This window comes from Aedes albopictus, chromosome 2 (genome assembly GCF_035046485.1).
Source record: "Aedes albopictus strain Foshan chromosome 2, AalbF5, whole genome shotgun sequence".
Lineage (NCBI taxonomy): Eukaryota > Metazoa > Arthropoda > Insecta > Diptera > Culicidae > Aedes > Aedes albopictus.
In genome coordinates this window covers 324,815,610-324,837,436 of record NC_085137.1, presented here as the reverse complement: position 1 = coordinate 324,837,436, position 21,827 = coordinate 324,815,610, and the positions used below count along the sequence as shown (strand labels likewise).

At 36.9% G+C, this 21,827-nt stretch overlaps 1 protein-coding gene across 7 annotated transcripts in view; it reads right to left on the bottom strand.

The window, feature by feature from the left end:
• The window catches only part of LOC109403124 (elongation of very long chain fatty acids protein 6), an 87,523-nt gene that overhangs the window by 17,160 nt on the left and 48,536 nt on the right, over positions 1 to 21,827 (bottom strand). For all 7 annotated transcript variants that reach the window (XM_062852430.1, XM_062852431.1, XM_019675862.3 and 4 more), the window contains exon 3: positions 21,669 to 21,806. In XM_062852430.1, the coding sequence (XP_062708414.1) occupies positions 21,669 to 21,806 (138 nt within the window). The remainder of the gene's footprint in view (positions 1 to 21,668; positions 21,807 to 21,827) is intronic.

Below are 21,827 nucleotides of genomic sequence, written 5' to 3'. Positions count from 1 at the left end.
GATATGTGTGCCGGCGATGGCAGAACCACGAGTTTGCTGAACTTTATGGCAAACCCAGCATCCAGGAAGTGGTCAAAGCCTGAAGGATGCGATGGGCAGAGCACTATTTAAGAATGCCGGATAGCAATCTTGCACTAACGCGTCACCATCAATATGGTTATGATTAACGAGTCTGGAATAACAAAGAGGAGAAACGTCAAAATTGGAACAGCCGATTTGCTGTCATCCCCATAGTTCCAATCGAGCAGGAGACCTGTCAAAACGACCAGGATTCGCCACTTTGGTATACTCGAGACACTTTAGTTATGATGTATTCTCAGACATTAAGTGCAAAGGGGAAAAGGAAATGTTGGGGTCACGTTGAAGTTATCTACTGAAAATGGATGACATTTTCTTAAGGTATTCGTTTGTACCACATTTCCCCTACTACGTATGTATGAGATGCTGTACACCGTTTTGTAGGTCTCAAGGTTAACCGGCCGGTCTTATCTCACTAACAGTCACCGGTGCTTTTGGCGGAAGATTGATTACGGCGTCGGTCTCCTTCCCCGACGGACGATGGGGCCAATGAACATTTGTGCAACGAATGTGTTGATAACACACTTTATTTACATAATGATAAACTGAGGAAAAATGATAACCGACTGCCGTAAAAAAGGTAGGTCATCAACAGCTGTGGTTCGCCTGTTTTGAAGGTGGGACTAGTTCAATATCAATTTTATGAGGCTACTTGTTTTTTTTTATTTGAAACACAATTGATTCCGTTCTTTTTGTTATTATATGTGTTCACTTTACAAAAACTACAAAATAGCGCCCCAATCCTTTATTTTGAGTAGGATGAAATTGCGATCACCCTGTTGAACAGATAGCATCCCTAATTGTTATGAATTGTTATGACCTTAGAAAAGTTTTTTTTCGTATGTTTTTATGCAATAAAACATTTTTAGAAAATGTGGGGGTATGATTATCCCAAGAATTTTCACGCCTTACTTATCATTTTTGTATAAGACTACTCCAAATTTATAAAATATTGCCATATAAAGACACATCTAGCAAGTGTTATCTAGTAACAGCAATTGAATCGTTTTTATAAATAATTTGGTTAAACATTAAATCTTTGCATTATTTCTAATTTGTATACTAAAGACGGAACTCGAAAAAAATGAGACACAAAGAATAGTGTATAATTTTTGATTGCGTGCACAAAAATAGCTGTTTTTTTTACCAGGACTAGTACATTATGTGTAGCTAATACCATAAAAATTTCATCAAAATAGGTTAAGTGTTGGCGGAGATATCGTCGAAACAAGAGACTTACCATTTGAGAATCTTGGGCCAAACAAACACTTTAAAAATAATACATTTTTACCTAAAACTGTAGAGCCAAAAATACTGAACCGATTTCAATGAAAATTTTACTGTACAAAAAGTATGTATGTAGATGTATTGTGTCAAAATTTCATTCAATTTGATTTGACCTTTAAAAAGTTATAGCCATATATGTAGCACTATGTCACAATAAGCAGATGTGGTTTTTGGTATAGTGATATTCAAACTGCTTTAACTTTTGAAATGTTCAATCAAAATGGCTGAAATTTTCACTGAGAACAGATTAACACAACGATTTTACACTGCCAAAGTTTCAAAAACATCGGGACAGTGTTGCCAATACTACAGTCAAAATAATGCACACTGATTTTAAAATGTTAAAAAGTGCCCAAAATTTGAAAACCCCGTTTTTTTGTTTGAATTGTAAAAAAAAGTACTGAACCGATTATGATGAAATTTTCACCACTTATTATGACTTACTTGAAGAACGTCAAAATCAAAACGTCTAAAAATTTGACTATAATTTTTAGACGTTTTGATGAGCTAACAACCAAGTTATAGCCTAAACCATTTTTAAAATGGAAGCCCAAAATTTCCAAAATCATATTTTATTTTTTTTTTATTCTTAATCACTTAACCTAATTACAGCTCTATTGTCCACTAGGGCACTACGTGAGCGATTTCAATTGACAGCTGCTCTTATATTTTGTGCAGCGCCTAGATGTATATTCTATTCTACTTTATCGAACTGGTTGCGTTTCTGCTGCTTTCACTTTTCTACTCTATACATGGTAGAAGGATGAGCTCAAGGATGATGGATGGCCGTTGTTCCTTTCCAGTTCGATCGGGGGTCCATTATCAGTATCAGTTCGCCGATGTCCAGGTATCCGAGTCCGTTTGAGCCACGGGGTTCAGAAGAGGGTCAGTGCCAGCCGCTCTCGGGGAAAGAGCAACTGACGAAAAATTGCAAGTGCCGGGGCTGGGAATCAAACCCATGACCATCCGCATGTGAAGCGAACGTGTGACCAACTACGCCACGGGCCCCGGCTCATCATATTTTATTGTATCGACAATATTTGTGCCAATACTGAACCGATTTTGATGAAATTTTTAGGGCATTACCAACACATAACATGCTATTCCTGGTTAAAAAATCAGCTATTTTTGTGAACGCAATCAAAAGTTATACATTATTTTGAGTGTTTCATTTTTTCGAGTCCAGTCTTTATTGTCATATAATTGTAATGATCTTTTCTTTTCTGAGAAAAACAATACTCATTTTTATTCTTAGAGTGGACTTAGATTCTATCCTCTGACGCAAAACATGTTGCGGCATACCTCGGTGCTGAGACTGAGCCGAACGAATTGCATCGGATTGGTTTTTCTGTACCGTGCCTGTCTATCCATACCACCATACAGGCTAAAAGGAACCAGTTTGACTGCCAGCCAGGAAGTATTCGGTGTTCTGGTAGCTTCTTTCTATTTATCGCAATTGTGAATGACCGACAGTTTTTTACGTGATCAACAGGTTCTACCAACAGTAAAAAATCTCACGGAGAGAAAATCGAATCATTTGATAAATAATTGCTCTTACTGACGTTCATGAAACAACTAGCGAAAACAAATATTTACGTTGTGCAGTACAAAAAAAAACTGTTTTTCTGTTGAGAAGGAAGTAATACTAATGCATTAGAAATAAGAATATCGGTATAAGGATGAAGCGCGGTAAAGGATAGATCATCTTGAAGAACTGCCTATATGCGCACATACTGGTTAGATAGATCTCAGTCAATTGCCTTCTAGAACATTTTTTGTTGAATCCACAGCACAGCACTAGCTAGCTTAGTACTTATAGTGCTGCCCGTTAATTGCCGGTTAATTAATGCAGTGGCTAGTTGGGAGGTAATGACACGTTCAAGTGATATATCTCTACTCAACAGAAGGTTCCGCTCGCGTCGAGAACGGAAGTCAAACGATGATCGCGAAATCATTACGGGTTCGCTTTTGCGTAAAAAGTGGGTTGCATATGGGATAAATTAGTAAGAGGTACCGCTCGAGAAGTTAGGTGTGTGTGGATCTAGATTTTTAGTTTTCTAGATCTTTAGCTTTACCATTCAATTTCGAGTAATTATTTAAAGATGTTAGACATAATTTAATGTATTCTCGACTCATATTTTCATTAAAAACCAATTAAAACATTTTTTTGTTAAAAAAGCATGAAAAAATACGGGTCATCGAATTGTAAAGGCACAAGTTATGGCGAGAGTGCAGCGATCTTGCACGCTAACGCCGCTCAGCACTAAAGTGCATAATTTCCAGACTACACCAACAACTTGTAACCCTTTTACATTCACAAAATCAGCTCCTGTGTCCGGAAAATCGTTAAATTCGCAAAAATTTGTTTACGACAATCTAGCTAGGTTTATAAGTGACCTTGGAAAAAAAAATATCGACATTTCGCATCTAGACGAGTGTACGAGCTGTTTTTGAAAAAGTGCAACTGTTACAAACTTTTGTGTGGTCTGGAAATTATGCACATATGAGTAGGGCTTACACATTCTAGGTGCTGAGTTGTTTTAACGTGTGGTGTGATAGTTAAAGCACGGGACTATCACGCCGAGAAACTGGGATCGAATCCCACTCCCAAAAAACTCACACAATGTGAGTTCTTCCTTCGGAACGGAAGTAAAGCGTGGATGCCCAGATGATGAGAGGAAAGAAGAGATCAACAGATCTGGTGATGTCAAGAAATAAAGACCACTTACGTAGATAAGAACAGCACAAGAGGTGATAGGCATGCACCATTGGGTATCGTCAACGCAAATGGTTTAGCGAGGAGTGCCAACGAGTAACGAATTATAAGAATGTGTACTAGACTGGCCCAAAAACAAAAATGTCGAAAAGTTCCACGGGTAAGAAAAATAAGCTGTAAAAAATTTAGCTCAATCGGTTTAAAATTGAGCTGGCGCAAACGATTTCAAGTTTGTATGGGGTTTTCAGGCTAAATGCATGGACAATTGGATGACCTCCAGTCTCTGGTTCAGCACGCCGGCTTATCACGCTCGATTTGGCTCAGAATGTAATAGATGGCCGTTGGTACTCTAAGGAACAAGTTTGTAAAAGATCATACCACGGAAAAACTTAATTTAGTTACGGTTTTGTCCATCGGAAGGAGAATGGGGATCTGAACCTTCGTTTACTATCGGTAGTTGCATTGCAGCACATGTTTGTCGTCCGAAACTTGCGCGCGAAATCATAGGCAGCTATGTTATTCTTCATTTGGCTAGATACCCGTCCACGCGCGCGGGCAATCTAAAGTAAACCGAGAGTAAACGAAGGTTCAGATCCTCATCCTCCTTCCGATGGACGAAACCGTAACTAAATTAATTTTTCGGTGGTATGATCTTCTACAAACTTATTCATTAGAGTACCAACTGCCATCTATAACAATCTGAGCCAAATGGAGCGTGATAAGCCGGCGTGCTGAACCAGGGACTGGAGGGCATTCAATTTCCCATGTATTTGGCCTGAAACCCCCATAAAAACTTGAAATCGTTTGCGCCAGCTCAATTTTAATCCGATTGAGCTGAATCTTGCACATGTATTTCTTCTCACATAAAAGCAACATTCTAGTGCCCTGTGGATTTGACTACATTTTTTACTCTTTATACAAATGTGGGCCAGTCTAATGAGTACTAAAAATGATAAGAGCAGAAAAGACAACACGAAGAAAGTATGATTGTTGAAGACAGGAGAGCATGGATCGGAACTTTATGCAGAACATTTATGTATCTGTCAATGGTTCGCAGCACCGGAAGTTTGCAACAGTGTCCACTATGTGCGTGCAGACCGGCAAAGAAATTCGTTAACTAATAGAACCTTACTACGAAGATGTACCAAGCAACAGTATAATGGCGATGCACGTCAAAATTTAATGTTCAACATTGGTATACTCAAAAGATCAATTAGGAAGCTTGGATCTATCAACAAACGATCGCTCATGCTCCTCGGTTTGCCAACGACCCATAATATAACATGTGTATTGTTACTCTGGAATCCCTGTCCAAATGGCCAACCACCCTATATGTATACATATTTGAGGCCCCTGCAATAATACCGCAACAATGGTTTAAAAACTTTTCGCACTCATCACCGCGGTAAACAATTTGCAACAAGGTTCAGCAAATCTGAAGAAACCTATGGGCGGGTGTCTCGAACCAGCTTTACCGCATTCACGCGCTTCTTGCCGATACGCAGCCGCAGCGGCTGTTTGCGTGTGCCATTTTTCGAAGACCCTGAGGCCGAGTCCACCCATCTCTTGGTGGCATCGGCGATCGGCACCTCTCCAACTTCACCGACAAAAGAGCGACACATTTTTGCGACGTAACCCAGAAAACCATCCGGTTTCGCCGGATCGATTATTTAATTTTTGATGAAACAGCAAACAAAACCAAAACATAGCATATTCTTACGCAATAAAGTTAAAACTTGTTTTGCGCTCTGGTGGCAGTGTAGAGCAGCAGCTCTGCTGAGCTGCTATCCATGGATGGTGCTACTCTAGCCGCCGCCACCGCCGGCAGCCAAAACAGAGGGCAGTCAGTTTTCGGTGGACCATTGTCGTCGCGCACGCCCCGCGTATTGCTGTTTCGATGGAATGTAGCGATGTTGATAAACGTGGATAAATTGATGTGCAAGGTGGTGGTGCATGCACAGCATCTTTGACCTGCTGTTCTGAGGCTAGGAAACTAATGTCCCATGGAAAGTCGAAAGTTCCTTTAATAATGCTTAGCTCTAAAAATCTAAAATAGTTATGAATTCAAATCATCGACACTAAAAAGTAGCGCGAATTTTGATCAAAAAACTATCATTACGCATTGCGTCACCAAAAAAAAACACTCAAATTTATACCAGATAGGCCACTTAAAATAACAGAACAGACCCTTCCCTAGTTTATGTAGTCCGCAGAGGTTCTACATAGGTAAAACATGTGATTACAGTTCACCAACAACTGATAGAATTTAAGACTTGACTTCAATCAAGATATCCCGAGTACTCAGAAATCTTGTTGAGGAGCTAACTTAATCCTGTTGGATGTAACATTGGCTTATAGAGCTAACCGTTGTTTTCCGCATGCAAAAAAAACTCACTGTTGTCCATGTAAGGTTCTCTGAAGTCACGGCAGGAAAATTTAGTGACCATTTTCCTAGGCATAGTTGTGAGACACCTTTTTATTGACACATGATTGGATATGTAGTGTTTATGTAGTGCACAGAAGTTCCACATACACTGTGGTGCATAATTGATCGGACAAACGCCGAATTTTCATACAAAATGGCCAAGTTTAAGATGCTGTAACTATGGTTTGCTTTGTTGGAGTGAGCTCAATTTTTGACACGGAACTACAAATATGCTGAATTTTGTGTATACAAAGTATAAAATGTTTTCGTTCACCTGTGAACGAAAACATTTTATACTTTGTATACACAAAATTCAGCATATTTGTAGTTCCGTGTCAAAAATTGAGCTCAATCCATCAAAGCAAACCATAGTTACAGCATCTCAAACTTGGCCATTTTGTATGAAAATCGGCGTTTGTCCGATCAATTATGCACCACAGTGTAGGTAAAACATGTGTTTACAGTTTGTCTACACATTAATGAACTCAAGGCTTGACTTCAACCAGGCGTTTCCGGGTACTCAGGAATCTACCCAAAAAAAAAAACAGAACTAGCCGAATAGCAGTTTCTTAAACTAAAGTTTGCTTAAAATAAAAGTCGTTTTTTTCGGCTCTTATGCAGCGAAAATGTTTGTTGGGTTCAGAAAATATAAACAGAAGAGCAAGGGCCACACATATCCTAAAGATGTCCCTGATAAAGGGCCATCCATTAATTACGTAAGGGTTAATGGGGGGAGGGGGGTTTGAGGAATCTTACGCGCCATACAAAATTTGTTGGGTTCTCATACAAAAAATCTTACAAGGGGGGGAGGGGGTGTCGGAAAATCGCAAAAATTCCCTTACGTAATTAATGAACAGCCCCTAACCTGGGGGTCAATAAGAGTATAATACGTCTTTATTGTCATTTAAAAACAACAAACTAAAATGTAGACTTGGATGGTTAAGAGATTTTAAATATAAAAGAACCCAAAAGAAATTTATCGATAAATAAAAAAAATGAACTACAACAATTTCAACTATCATTAGGCAACGGAATATGCAAACTCCCATCAAAATACTCCGTTAAAAAGAAAGTTATGAGGGTGCCAATCGTAGTTGGCCTTTCAACCCGACTTGACCCAGTAATCCACCGGTCTTGCATCCTAGGGCCTTACTAACGTCCGGAAGTCCAAGAAAATATTGATCTTAAATTAATGAGATCCTCTACCAGTCTGATTAGGATTCAAAAGAAACTTTGCCAAACATGTATCTTCTTGCGAAATTAAGGCCAATACAGTGAATTCAGGGCCCATATAGCCGAGGCGGTAAACGCACGGGTATTCAGCATGACCATGCTGAGGGTGACGGGTTCGATTCCCGGTCGGTCCAGGATCTTTTCGTAAAGGAAATTTCCTTGACTTCCTTGGGCATAGAGTATCGTCGTGCCTGCCACACGATATACGCATGCAAAATGGTCATTGGCAGAGTAAGCTCTCAGTTAATAACTGTGGAAGTGCTCATAGAACACTAAGCTGAGAAGCAGGCTTTGTCCCAATGAGGACGTTACGCCAAGAAGAGAGAGAGACAGTGAATTCAGAAGAGGTGAATTTTGCAAATTGGCAAGATTTGTATCCTTCTCTTGTCTTCAATCTGAAATAACTTTTCACACGTTGCAAGAAAATCGATGAAATTTTCACCACTGAAAGAGGACTAGTTTATGGTCAGACTGCTGCAAAATAATGATGATTGTGATCATTGAGAGCGTCACAATAGGGTAAGAAATCAAACTTTGAACTAGTCAAATTGTAATCTTAATTTGAACCATTTCACAATTCATTAAAACCATGTACTTTTCAGGCAAATATTGTCCCGAAAAAGATGTTAAACAGCTTTCCGTAATATAACCTGATAACATGGACTTTAAAAGCATTGAATAAAGCGTTTTTGTCATGGAAAACAGGCAATTGAAAAATCACTGTGATTTCACCCATTTCCCCCAAGAGAAAGCACATTTTCGGTGCACTCGTACAGCTCATGCATTGTATCACACGCAATATGTGAACACGTCAAATGAAAGCCTATTTATCGTAGAATCGACCAACCGAATAATATTCCGCATTATTTTTCATAAAATTTTCAAATTTAAGTGATTCTTACTTGGAGAATGTTATCTTAAGTTGAACCATTTGTAATCTAAATTTGAACTAGTAAACGGGGGTGAGCTTCTAGTGTTGGCCTGTAGATTGCGCTAGTGGTTACTTTGTTTACTCTTGGGGGATGGAAAAATCCAAATTTAGTTTCCAAATTCCTAAAGAATTTCGAACATTCTGTGTTGAGATTCCACATTTTTCGATGTTTAGCATGGAATTAGCTGTTTTGTGAGTTGCTCGAGCTGGTGCCGCTAGTAGTTCAAATTAAGATTAAAATTGGTTCAAATTATGATTGCGATGGTTCAAATTAAGATTAAAATCATTGTTGATGAAAAATCAAATATTTCAATGAAATTCGGTGCAAATACCAACTTTTTACCATTTAACAGAAAGCTTATACCCGTGGCTTTCATGTACATACGATTTTGCCGTAGTAAATTATTTCCATGTGGGAGAAAAAATCACTTAAAATTTGCACTGCTTCAGAAAGCCGCAATTTGGTTCAAATTTTGATTACCTACCCTAAATTAAACCTTGCGTCTGTATTCTAACTGGACAATGTTTTAACCGAGAGCTTTCTATGACAATGACCAAGACCATTGTGTATGTGTATATCGTGTGGCAGGCACGAAAATACTTCATGTCCAAAGAAATTTCCATTACGAAAAGTTTCTGACCTAACCGGAAATCGAACTCGTCACCCTCAGCATGGTCAAACTGAATACCCTCGTCATCGCAGCTGTTGTTATAGGAGCCCCGGTAGGATTCCGTATCGAAATTAGACTGTAGTTTTGCCGAACATCGCAGGAAAGTTTTAATTTAATTTGCTGGTGAAATACATAATGATTTGTCAAACACTGCCGTGAATCGCATATCAGTCCCATCTTTGCTGGTTTTCCTATGCAAATGGGACAAATATGCGATTTACGGCAGAACAGTTTCTGACAGTTTTCTGACAATGTTTGTGTGATCGAAACGGTGATTACGGACGACGTTTCTTTATTCGAGTAATAAAGACGCGTCTGGTCGTAAACGAACTACTAATCTGTTTTTATTTTTTTTTAGAAAATGATATTTGGCAATCCAGTTCTCCAGAACTTAATTTGAAAGGGGTAAACAATGTTTTTGTGAGAATTTTGAAGTAATCTCTATTGGGCTCAGTGTACCAGTTATGGTTCTAGTACCTCAAATTCGCAATAGTCGATTTTTAACCTTTAATGATGCAAAACAACAAGAAAAATTTTGTGAACAACAGATCACTTCCACAAAAGAAGATTGGAATCATTTAAACTTCACAATTTGCTCAAATTACGATAGAAATAAATCATTTTCCTTAATTTTTCGGCTTCCGTGCACCCTATTTCGACATAGTGTATCAGTTATGGCCAATCCCATAAGGAATGTATGTAAATAGTGCGAAGTGGAACCCAAATTAACAAATGTGTCCATAACTGGTACAGGGTTCCTATCATTGGCACACGCCGTAATAAATAATAAAAGTACTTTTGGACCCGTTTCTATATTTTTCCTGTAAAGTATGGAAACAAATCAATCATTTGACATATCGATGACATTCGACGGTCTTCTTCTTATTTTTGTAGAAACAGTAAAAACACGCTTCGTTAAGAGATTTAAGACCATATTTAGATTCTACAATGATCGATCTATTGAGAATAAGCGATTAATGAAAAAAAATACCCAAAACGTTATTGTAGAGCAGATTGTTTGAAGGCGGTCTCCTTTGGCCAACCGACGTACCCCACTTGGTTTCCGTATAAATCCGAAATCGGTCATCCAACTTGATCAACCGGTGCATTCTATGAAACGGTAGTAATTTCCGGTTGTTCTGCCAAATTTTCATCAAAATCGGGTAAAAATTGAAGTAAATTGAGGTAAATGAACACAAAAATTTGAATACGCAAAATACGTCAGGGGCGTAAATGTTAAACTAGATTAGCAAATTCTCGAAAGTGTTTTACAAGTTTCGATTAGTAATTTCAGACATTTATCTCAAAATTTTGTATTTATTCTATGACTGTTGCACTATGCAATACAAAAAAAACATGTGCTTTTTGTCCTCATTTGAGATAACAGGGCTGGTAGCAAGTCACTTTTTAGTGACTTAGTCACTTTTTTTGGGTTGGTCACTAAAAAGTCTCTTTTTTCAAGGTCAGGTCACTAAAGTCACTATTTTCACCTAAAAAGTCACTTTTTTCAACTATTTTCGGAAATTGAAAAAATACGGATTAAAAATATCCAAAATTGTAAAATTATTAAATGATGCCACATTAAAGAAGTCAAATTTTCTTTCTTTAGGATCCCTGGGAGACATTGAAAAAAAATGGCTACTACTAGCTGCTATCAATTCCAATCAAGTTGTCGGCGATGATTGAAATATTCCAGTATAAAATCACCATATTGGCCATTAAATACCTCTGAGAAAACATTTGGTCGTCATGATCGCTTTTCTCGGTAAATGTGGTCTCAGATTTCTTAGTGAAGCGTGGTTTTATGAATTGGAATCTATTTTGTTAATTGGAACAGGCATCTTCATACACAGATAAACGCCCAAAAGTATGTGCCCTTGAAATTTCATGGTGTTGAAATTGTTGTTTCAAAAATAGTTTATTTCAGTTTTTAAAACACCTCAAATAATGAGAGCGTACCGTGCACGTAACAACCAAAAGACCTTGAATAATCTTAAAAGAGCAATACGGATCTTTGCAGACCTATATATTCCTTTGCGGACATTATAACATTACGGACCTTCACAGACCTGTACAATCACTGGTTGTTTGTGGACTGAACACATAGGCTTATACTTATATTCCATGGAGATCTTGTAAGATCTGTACCATCTATACAGTTCAATACAATACTCCATTTACTTGTTAGAAGGGTCATTGGTCAGGGGCGTATAGAGTAGTCATTCGTATAATACTAGTTTCGCTTGTAGATCCTGTACGCTGTACCTACATTTCATGGAGTTTTGGGACGACCTAGATCATATGTGAAACTGTTGCGGAAATCTAGTGATTATTTAGTGACTTGGTCACTATAAATTAGTAAATAAGAATATAAGACGTTTTAAGTAAATTAGGAATTCTATTACATTTTCATATGTACAGTATGCGGCAGGAAAAAATGCGAAAGTGTTTTTCAACTTCAAACCTCATTTTCGTCCATTTGACATTAACCAATCTATGTTTCAACGTTCCATGATCTATAACAGGCTAGTTTTCTGAAAAGTTAATTAAAAAATTTCCCATTTTGGTCACTAACCTTTACAGGGCGGCGCCTGAAGATGAAGACAACCAGAATTTTCAAACCGCAGAAAATCGCACAGGTCGCTAAATTTTGCATCTGATAAAACAAAATTTTTGATTTGCTCTACAATATCATCAAATATATGTACTTATTTCATCTGCTATGTGAAACTACATGGCTCTGGATCAGTGTGGTCTGGTTGTTCATCGAATTTGAGCTAATCTTGTTACTGTTATAGTCATTTTGTTTAATGACCATTGGGCGCGCAGTTTATTGATATCCGCTAATTAGGCCTACATTATCACATGTTAAACATCAAATGTGTTCATTTTTATTTTTCAGTGCTAGAATATAGACATTGACTGATACACTGTCATGAAAAAATAGTCATATATATCCCATATTTAGCGTGTAATAGTGCCCTTGTTTTCTTCTTGTTCTTCTTCTTTATGGCACTACGTCCCCATTGGGACTTGGCCTGCCTCGCTTCAATTTAGTGTTCTTTGAGCACTTCGACAGTTATTAATTGAAGGCTTTCTTTGCCTGCCATTGTATGTATTTGTATATTGTGAGGCAAGTACAATGATACTCTATGCACAGGGAGTCGAGAAAATTTTCCCGACTGGAACGGGAATCAAACCCGCCGTCTCCGGATTGGCGATCCATAGCCTTAACCACTAGGCAAACTGGAGTTTTCTTCATGTAATTCTTCTGAAACTATCCAAGGGGGTATGTAGAGAAATATTTAAAGAATTCCATCAAAATTTCTGTTATTTGTTTCCACAAATTCATTTTTTTTTAATTTTGAGAGAATTCTTGCAAAAATATTCTAGAAATCATATTAGAGAACTTACTCAAATTTATTCACACATTTTTAAGCATTTTGTCTATCTATTATTCCAACATGGTGAAATTCATGACAGAAAACATACATCAAGTTCTCCAAGAGTTTCATAAGAAATTGCGCATTAGATACACTGCCAAGTATGAAGTATGAAAGATTGTAGTATTGGTACTTTTTTTTCTTGACCGAATTTTCTGTTGAAATTTTAGCAAATATCACTCAAAAATGTTCACCTTTAATCGGTCTACAAGTGCGAAGGAAATATCCGAAATTATATTCACAGAAAACTATTCAGAATCTTGTTCAATAAACTTCAGTGTGTGTCTTCTTTAATTCCTCAGATAAAATCGCCAAAATTTCTTTATCAACCTGGACATCTGTCAATTTTTTTTAACTTCATCAAGTTTTTTTTCCAGAAATTCCATCAATGTTGCCTAAAGGGTTTCTATCTGAACCGACTAAAGATCAATGTTGGCACATCCATTTGCATCCATGCCATGCTCATCTAGTTCTGCACAATATATGCTAGAAAATTGTAGATGCATGCAGCTTTGTACAATTTTAGGAATGAAGCATGAAAGTTTGTCTTGAATTTTTTCATAATGCGGTACCCCAGGATTTTCTGAATCAAATTCATGCTACAATGTTTCCTCGCAAAGCAAATTTTTGTGCCAAAAGTCACTATTTAGCCACTTTTTTGGTATCTGCAAGTCACTATTTGGTCACTATTTTCGAGAATTTGGTCACTAAAATAACTATTTTGACCATCAGTTCTTGCTACCAGCCCTGAGATAAGACGTAATTTGATGACTTTGTCGGAACCCACATGAGACATGTTTCCTACCAAAAACAACAAATCCTCCCCACAAGTAAATGATTATTGTTTTTTACAATATCTATGGAGATATTTGTGGTCATTTGTTGCGTAAAGCTTTTGAAAAAAATATTATGAGTGGATGTCCCAAACAATGCTGGTACTATTCACAGGAATAACTTCACGACAAATTTCCCTGCCTAGCGGAATCCAAGGAATGGGAGTGGGTCCAAGTCAAGTGGGATTACTGGGTCTAAATTTAAGGAAAAGAAATGCGTAAAACGCTGCCCTATATTCAAAAACAAAATGCAAAACTACTTATATAAGATGGATCTCAAAACATCACGGTCCATATGACAATTATTTACTGTACCATCAACATTTCTCCTAGGTAGAATTGGGAAATCCATCATTACATCAAATTTATAAATTACGACAAAATGCATGTATATGCCATTATCACGATGTATTTCTGATATCTTGACACCATTATATATGCAGATCCTTTTTTTACTCCTTTTGATACAATGATCCCATTTGAAACATGGTATTATCTGCCCAATATACAGCTATTGAGTAGAATCTTGCTTATACCATATCAAAACAATTATCCATTCATAAATAGATATTTTATATACATTATCTAAAGTCAATAATTTTATCAAATTTCTAATGTCGAATTCGTTTATTCCCGACGGTGCACTGCACCGGTGTAGCAATTGACACCGGAAAAACGAACGGTTTCGGTGCAATTTGTTGACAGCTTATGATGGTATTAGTAAGAGCGCGTGAGAGCGTCAATGAAAACAAGAAAGGATATCAAAAATGTTTTCATGATTTCCGTGATGAACAAAATTATTTTTATTTATTTTTATTTTTTACTTTCTATCCAATTAAACAATTTTAAAAGTTGTACATGATAAACGTTTAATAATAAATTTCGACTGTTGATGATTTTGTTGGGAGGTATGGCGTTCAGTCTTTGGAGGAATAACTCAAAAACGGATTCTTAAGCTTTCATCCGACGTTTCGGTCGCTATATTGCGCCAGAAGAAGGCGCAATATAGCGACCGAAACGTCGGATGAAAGCATAAGAATCCGTTTTTGAGTCATTCCTCCAAAGACTGAACGCCATACCTCCCAACATTTATTAATAAGTGTTAATTGAAAATTGTTATCCAATGTTTTAACACTCCTACATTATTTATCTTCTTCAAATTCTCGTAATATCATAATTTTTCAATTAAAAGCAACTTTTTAGAATTTAACAATTTCCGTTGCCTAATAAAAAAGGATGCTAACATGCAATTGTAAACGATGTGCAAATTTAACACAAAAAATGTCAAAGGCAGTTCCATAGAAACCGTTTAGCTACAACATAAAAAGAAAAATAAATAAATGCTTTTCAAAACATAACGTTATTGAAACGTAACTCATATTAAAAACGCTTTAAGCATCCATTGTTTGACTTTCAATGTATTGGGTTTCTCATTGATGTTTAGACTACTGTGATAATTCGATAATCCATTAGATCATCATTTTCCTGCGACATTTTACACTAATCAAACTTATTTTGTTTACTTGTTGTGCATCCGACGCCCAAGTCATGAAATCAACCGAAGTTGTGTACGCTAGCCGCTGCGAAGTCGTGTGCGAAATTCGACTGTGATGATAATGAATTCGGGCCGAGTCTAAATGGGTGCAAATCTTGCAATAATTCAAAAATCCAATATTTGTTGTTAGAAAAAAAAAATAGAATTTACGGTTTTTGAAACTGTTTGTATTTACAAAATGTAACTTCAGTAATATTTCAGTCCAATTTGAATGAATAGAATTTTATTCTATTCTGGGCTTATCAAAACTTTATTACGTTATTTTTTTTTTCATAATTAATAGATCACCATGCGACAGAAAATTCTATTGATTAAAATCATTAAAAGCAATCCACATATTTGCGATAACCAAAAAAAAGTAATGGGGAAAATATACGTTGAATCAACTCTTTGAAATTTCATGTTACCGATAAATTTTGAAGATTCCTCAGAAGTTGATTGAAAGACGTCATAATCATCGATCAAGTTTAAATAATTTTTAAACGCACAGATTTGCTGTTAAATGAATATCCAAGAAAACTGTTTACCTAATGCGCAAGAGAAAATCATCATTCCTACCAAAACAAAACCACGATACAAGTTCAGCGATATGCATGTATTGGTAAAACTAGCTTTGTACCTGCTACACCGCGCTCAAACTGGGTGTAGCATTTTCTTGCACCGGTGCCAATCGGGTGTCAAAACAGAACGGTACCTGCGAATAAACAAACGGTTTCGGTGCAAGTTTGCTACACCCGGTGGCAAAGCGGTGCCGGCGGTGCAAATAAACGAATTCGACATAACAAATATCGCTTCAGAAGCAACTAACTATGAATAGCGAAAGTATCAAGTAACAAAAACTTAAGAAAAGGCCTTACAACAGAGAATATGCCATAAACAGTCGCAACAGGAATCGAACCCACCAACTCCTTTTCGATGATCCAACGGCTTTGCTCAATAGGCTAAACGCAGACCCCATTTGCTCTTGCGCCAGTATGTATTGGTGGTTGCATGTGTAGAAGCATAAACTAAACATGAAGGTGAATCGGTGCATTCGATGCATTCACGCTTCACGAGTTTTCTTTTGGTGGCCTTGAAGATTTATAAATAAACAAATAATTATGACCAATAATGGCAATCATGCTGTGTTCGCTTTTATGCGAAAAAAAGCGAAACTGAAAAACAGGCAACTTTTGCGTTCAAGTTCAAACTTTCGCTTTCGACCTAGATTTCTGTTCAACGTTGCGGTGCGTATCAAGCAAAACTCGATTGCGACAGTGGTCTGGGAAAACAATTTGACCGCGGACCACTTTTGGAGCATAACCTGTACCGAAAAGCCGCATTAGTGTAGGTTTGATTCGGCTTCTTTTGCGTTTTCAAAATTGCCGTGTGAATTGATACCGTTCCGGAGTTGAAGTTTTTTCTTTCTTTAAATATGACATGATGTAAGAGAGACACAGTCGTGAGGAGGGGCCTCTAACCATCATGGCAACACGTCTTCGGCTCAAACGGTGACGACATATATAGGTAGGCGCGCGCGATGTGCGATAATTAGTTTTTTTAGCGCAGTCTGTGCGCAAATATTGGTGTAATGGTGACGAGTCGTGCAGCCTGCGATAATCGCAGTTGGGTGGTTTTGCGAAGTTTGTTGTTTGGTAGATTCGCCAAGCAAAAACTTTAATGATGATTTAGCAGATTTTGCGCCAAATGACCGGTTTTTTTTTCATGGCGACGGGGAATTCGACTGGATATTTGAATACGTTTCACTGTTCGTATGTTCTTGGGTTTTAAGATTACTGGATTCTTTGTGATTTTAACAAGTGGTTTTATGTTTATAAATTTTTATATTCCAAGATTGTTAAAGGAAGGATTGTTTGACACGTACATAGGAAAGCTTTCAATTCTGAAAGTAATAAACTGGTTCCGGTTCAGAATGACAGACAGCAGCTTAGGCAAATATGTTCTCTTTCAATGGCATTTCAATATGGCCGAAAATCTGGTTCTAGCAAATAAATGTTTGATCAATTGAACGAAGAGCCAAAAATGCAAGTCAAACCACAAGTTATTTTTTGTAAATTTGCAGATCAGCTGAGCTTGCACAAAATGCAACAGATGGTCGCGTATAATTAACAGTGCTTGCGTGCTTTACACCATTATAGTACATGAGTTGAAGAAAATGTTTCCCGAATTCCGTAAGAAAATAATATTGTTGATGCCTCAATATTATTTTCACATATTAAATTTGTTGATACCATACATTGAACGGACAATCATTCCAAAAGCCACCTGTCAAATTTTAGCTATTTTTCTTACTGGATGAAAGTTGTGAAGCATTGAATTCTTCGCTATGAATTCCAAACGCACAATATGTTCGAAAGATCTTAATAGATAGTCCATTGAAACATATCTTTTACAAGTACAGTCATTGCACAATTATGGATCACTCTGTCACAATGATTAGTCAGTCAGCCCAGTCCAATGGGATTGACCCATAATTGTGGGCGACCCATAATTGTGCTATGGCTGTACCATGGAGATGGAATCCTAGAACCGTATTGTAAAATTTAATGCAACGTTTAACAGTTTACAAGTTTTAACGGGGAATCATTAAGCCATCCTTAGCTCAGCAGGCAAACAGAAAACAGTCAAAGAAACCATACAAAAAATATGTTTAAATCCCATTACAATCAAATGACTTTCGTTTCGTTCTAGCCACACGACAAAAAATGCGAAAAGTTGCTCTCATGAAATATAAAATAATTATAAAGGTGCTAATTCAATACTATGGTGAGAATCACACTTTTTGCCAGTTGAGATGTATTGTATGCCTGTTATCATTTGAAGATAGTACTCAATAAATACTTTAAGCGTCATACCAACACATGACGTTATAAAATTGAACACAATGGCTCAATCATCGACTGTCTTTATCAATTCTTATCTAAGTGATTTTCGTGAAGAGTTTCCGTTTGTTGGATTTTCGGCTAGTTGTAAATCACACATATTACTCACTACTTATAAGTTCACTGCACTATGAGTAAAGGTGTGATTCACAGCGCGATAAGTGTGTGGACAACTACCCGAGCAGGGAATGAGAACTAATTGAAAACAAATTGAGTTATTTAGATATCACGAATTTTGATAACAAAGTGAGTTTTCATTTTGTATGACTTAAGTGTTAACATAACAAAAATGATAACAAAATAATGTACTGAAATATCTAATTGAAAACAGAATGAGTTCTCATTGATAACAAATTGATATCTCATTTTGTTATCCACATTTTACGACTTGATATTGTCTATCCGGTTGGAATCAAGACCGACATTCAATCAAAAATTGCCATTTTCTTGGTCCACAAGTGTCGCAACTGTTTCGCATCTAGTGCGCTGTGTTGCTGACAACAACGGGAAGGATACGCACTACCTTTGACATGATTTAAAAACGTCGCGAGTTGGGTCGCGTCGCGACTTGATTGTGCGAAGTCCGGTTTGGTGGCGGCCCGACAATATCATACGTAGTTCTCAGGGAATTTTCAAATCTATAGGGTAATAACTAAAAATTAATAACAAATTTAGTATTCATTTTGATATTTTATTAGGCATTAATTTCCATGAATAAGTAAAAAAATAAATGAGATTTTATTTTAAATTCAGGAGAATCGCGTGATTGAAAACTTGTTTTGTTTGATACGATATTATCAGAATAATACCCCTATTACCCCTTATAAGGCAGTGGCAACTATATTGCCACATACTGTTTTTATTTTTTTTTTGTTTTATAACAATTTATTTCGAACTTTTGGTTTACGCAAAATTGAGATTACTAACAACGCCTGGTATTTTTTTTTTGGTACTAAACAAAGCTTAAACAACAATTTGGGAGCTCAAAAATGGCTAAATATGACCGCGTGAAGAATTTTAGCTCAAACTTATTGTAAAACTGTCGATTTAGTAAATATTTAAATTATGGGTTGACATGAGCTGAACTACACAGTTTATATTATGGGGTAAGCCCTAATCCACCCTAAAATCTCTTTTTCAGCTTTTTGATGAAGTCAAAAGAAGAAAAGTACCCTAAACGGGCAGTGGCAAGAATATTGTCACCAAGATTTTTGAGAGTTTCTTTCAAACGAAAATTGTTTTGTACATGTAATCATGTATATAATAATTTCCATAATAGTATGCGTTGACAACTCTTTTAGTTTTCTCGGCCTTATAAAGGATTAATGGCGTAGTAGGGTAACCAATATAATTTGGACCCCTTGGGTCGTATTAAGGGCCCATATAGCCGAGGCGGTAAACGCACGGGTATTCAGCATGACCATGCTGAGGGTGACGGGTTCGATTCCCGGTCGGTCCAGGATCTTTTCGTAAAGGAAATTTCCTTGACTTCCTTGGGCATAGAGTATCTTCGTGCCTGCCACACGATATACACATGCAAAATGGTCATTGGCAGAGGAAGCTCTCAGTTAATAACTGTGGAAGTGCTCATAGAACACTAAGCTGAGAAGCAGGCTTTGTCCCAGGAGGACGTTACGCCAAGAAGAGAGAGAGAGGGGTCGTATTATCACAACTTACACAGGTTTAATGATGAGATGACGGAAATTTCCTTATTTGCCTTGAAATTAATTTTTGCCAATCTCGTCATCCGTGCAAATGTCGCATCATGTTTACAAAAAGAAATTGCGGTGCTGAGGAAACTTGCAGATGTAAACAAAAACGTTTATAATTCTAGCGCATTAAATTCCCAAAGTTCGTCTAATCAGCCTTTGTCAATCAAGTAATTAGGATGTGATACAGCATATTCAAGCGGCAAATTCTTCCAAAATAGTTTCAAACGAGTTTAAACACCGGGTGTCCAAAATATATACTGAAGAGGGTCCAAAATATATTGGGGTGTCCAAAACAGTGAAAACTGATGATTCAAAAATCAGTTATTTTCATCAAATATTCAGCCAGAAATGACCTTTTGGGTATTTTTACCGGACAGTGGAGGCTTTTACGAACATACTAACATCATCATTATGTGTAAATACCTTCTGAATCTGTTCGATTTTAACTAAAATTCAAACTAATGACCTCTAGGGGTCCAAAATTCAACCGTTACCCTATTATCGATTGTAACATAAACATTTCATCAACAGTCATTTCTAACTTGGAGGCTACACGAAGAAAAGTTGTATGGAAAACGGATATGATATCCTCATAGATATGCAGCATAACTATACCATGATTCAATTAAAAGATTATGGATGATGTACATTGAAGTGACAAAGAAAAGTGAATTTTAAGTCAAAGGACAACTGCACGTAATATTTTTGTATGATTATATTTCATCTTTTCCTTCTGATTATATTATGCACTGCAGTAAAACAAATGTGGGAGATGTTCACGACATCCCAGAGGACTCAAATTAAATGACATCGAGCAACGAATTGAGTCGCATTCGACTTCTCAGCTCTTTCTCTCGTTACTCGGGGAAAAATGATGGCATTGAAAAATAAGGCATCCGATTGGAAAACATATTTTACTACATTAATTCTATCGGGTTTGGCATAGTCATAGTCTTTTGGCATAATGGCAAAATGGCGAAATCTGGCATAATAGTCGTTTGGCAAAATGGCCGTTTGGCATAACAATAAGTGAAATGACATTTATCATGTTCAAGTATGATAAATATCTGTGTTATTTTCAAAACTGTATCAAACATCACGAGATTCGTCATTTTGATGCGGAGCTACAATGAATCATTTTTCACGCGAGAAAACTCCAACTTATTTGTCTTCAATTCAGAATTATGCCAAACGACCTAAAGTGTGAGAACATTTTGAGTACTGTGGAACTCTCGTTATTTCCTTACAAAGTGCGAATGGTGCAGTTTTAAAATATAGAACTGGATAAATAATCACCCTGTAGTTCAAATTTCAAAATATTTGGCAATATGTTTAGATTGAAATAACTGATATAGGGGAACACTTGTATTCTTGGCAGTTTTGTTTTTTTTTTTACAATAGGTAGATTTAACAAATATTTTGTGAATATAATAAATGTTAATAAAGTATATTAAACCTATTTTGGATTTTTGAAATCAAATCTTGTTATCATTGAGATTTGAAATGATAACAAAATGATATCTCAATTTGATATTAAATAAAAACAATTTGGACCGAAAACTTGGTTTGATTTCATTTTGTTATCAAGAACAAAATGAGTTATCAATTTGTTATAGGTTTGTTCTCATTCCCTGCTCGGGTAAGGTATACGCTGGGTGGATTGGTGGATTCATTCAAGTCAGGTGTTTCAAAATCAATGGAAGCACCCTAAGCTATTTTCCAACGTTAAACTTTTATCTCCCTGATAAACAGGTGATGTGAATTGCTAGCGCCGAGTACTCTTGACGGAAATGCATGGCGCACCAACAACCACCCTGGCTTAGCGGTTCGTGGATTATCTGCCAAGCTGCGAGTGATAACGAATTTTGCTGTCTGATTGCACCTGCCCTGACATTGACTTACCTTGGAACACACACGGAATGGAAGAGACCGTAATGCCTCAACACGTGTACCAGTTCTGGCGCTGTCCGGCAGGCACCCATTATACTGAACATTGCTAGCAATGAATTCCATATCGCTAATAATCCACGTAGCTCGAATCTGCAAGAAGAAAAGAATAGA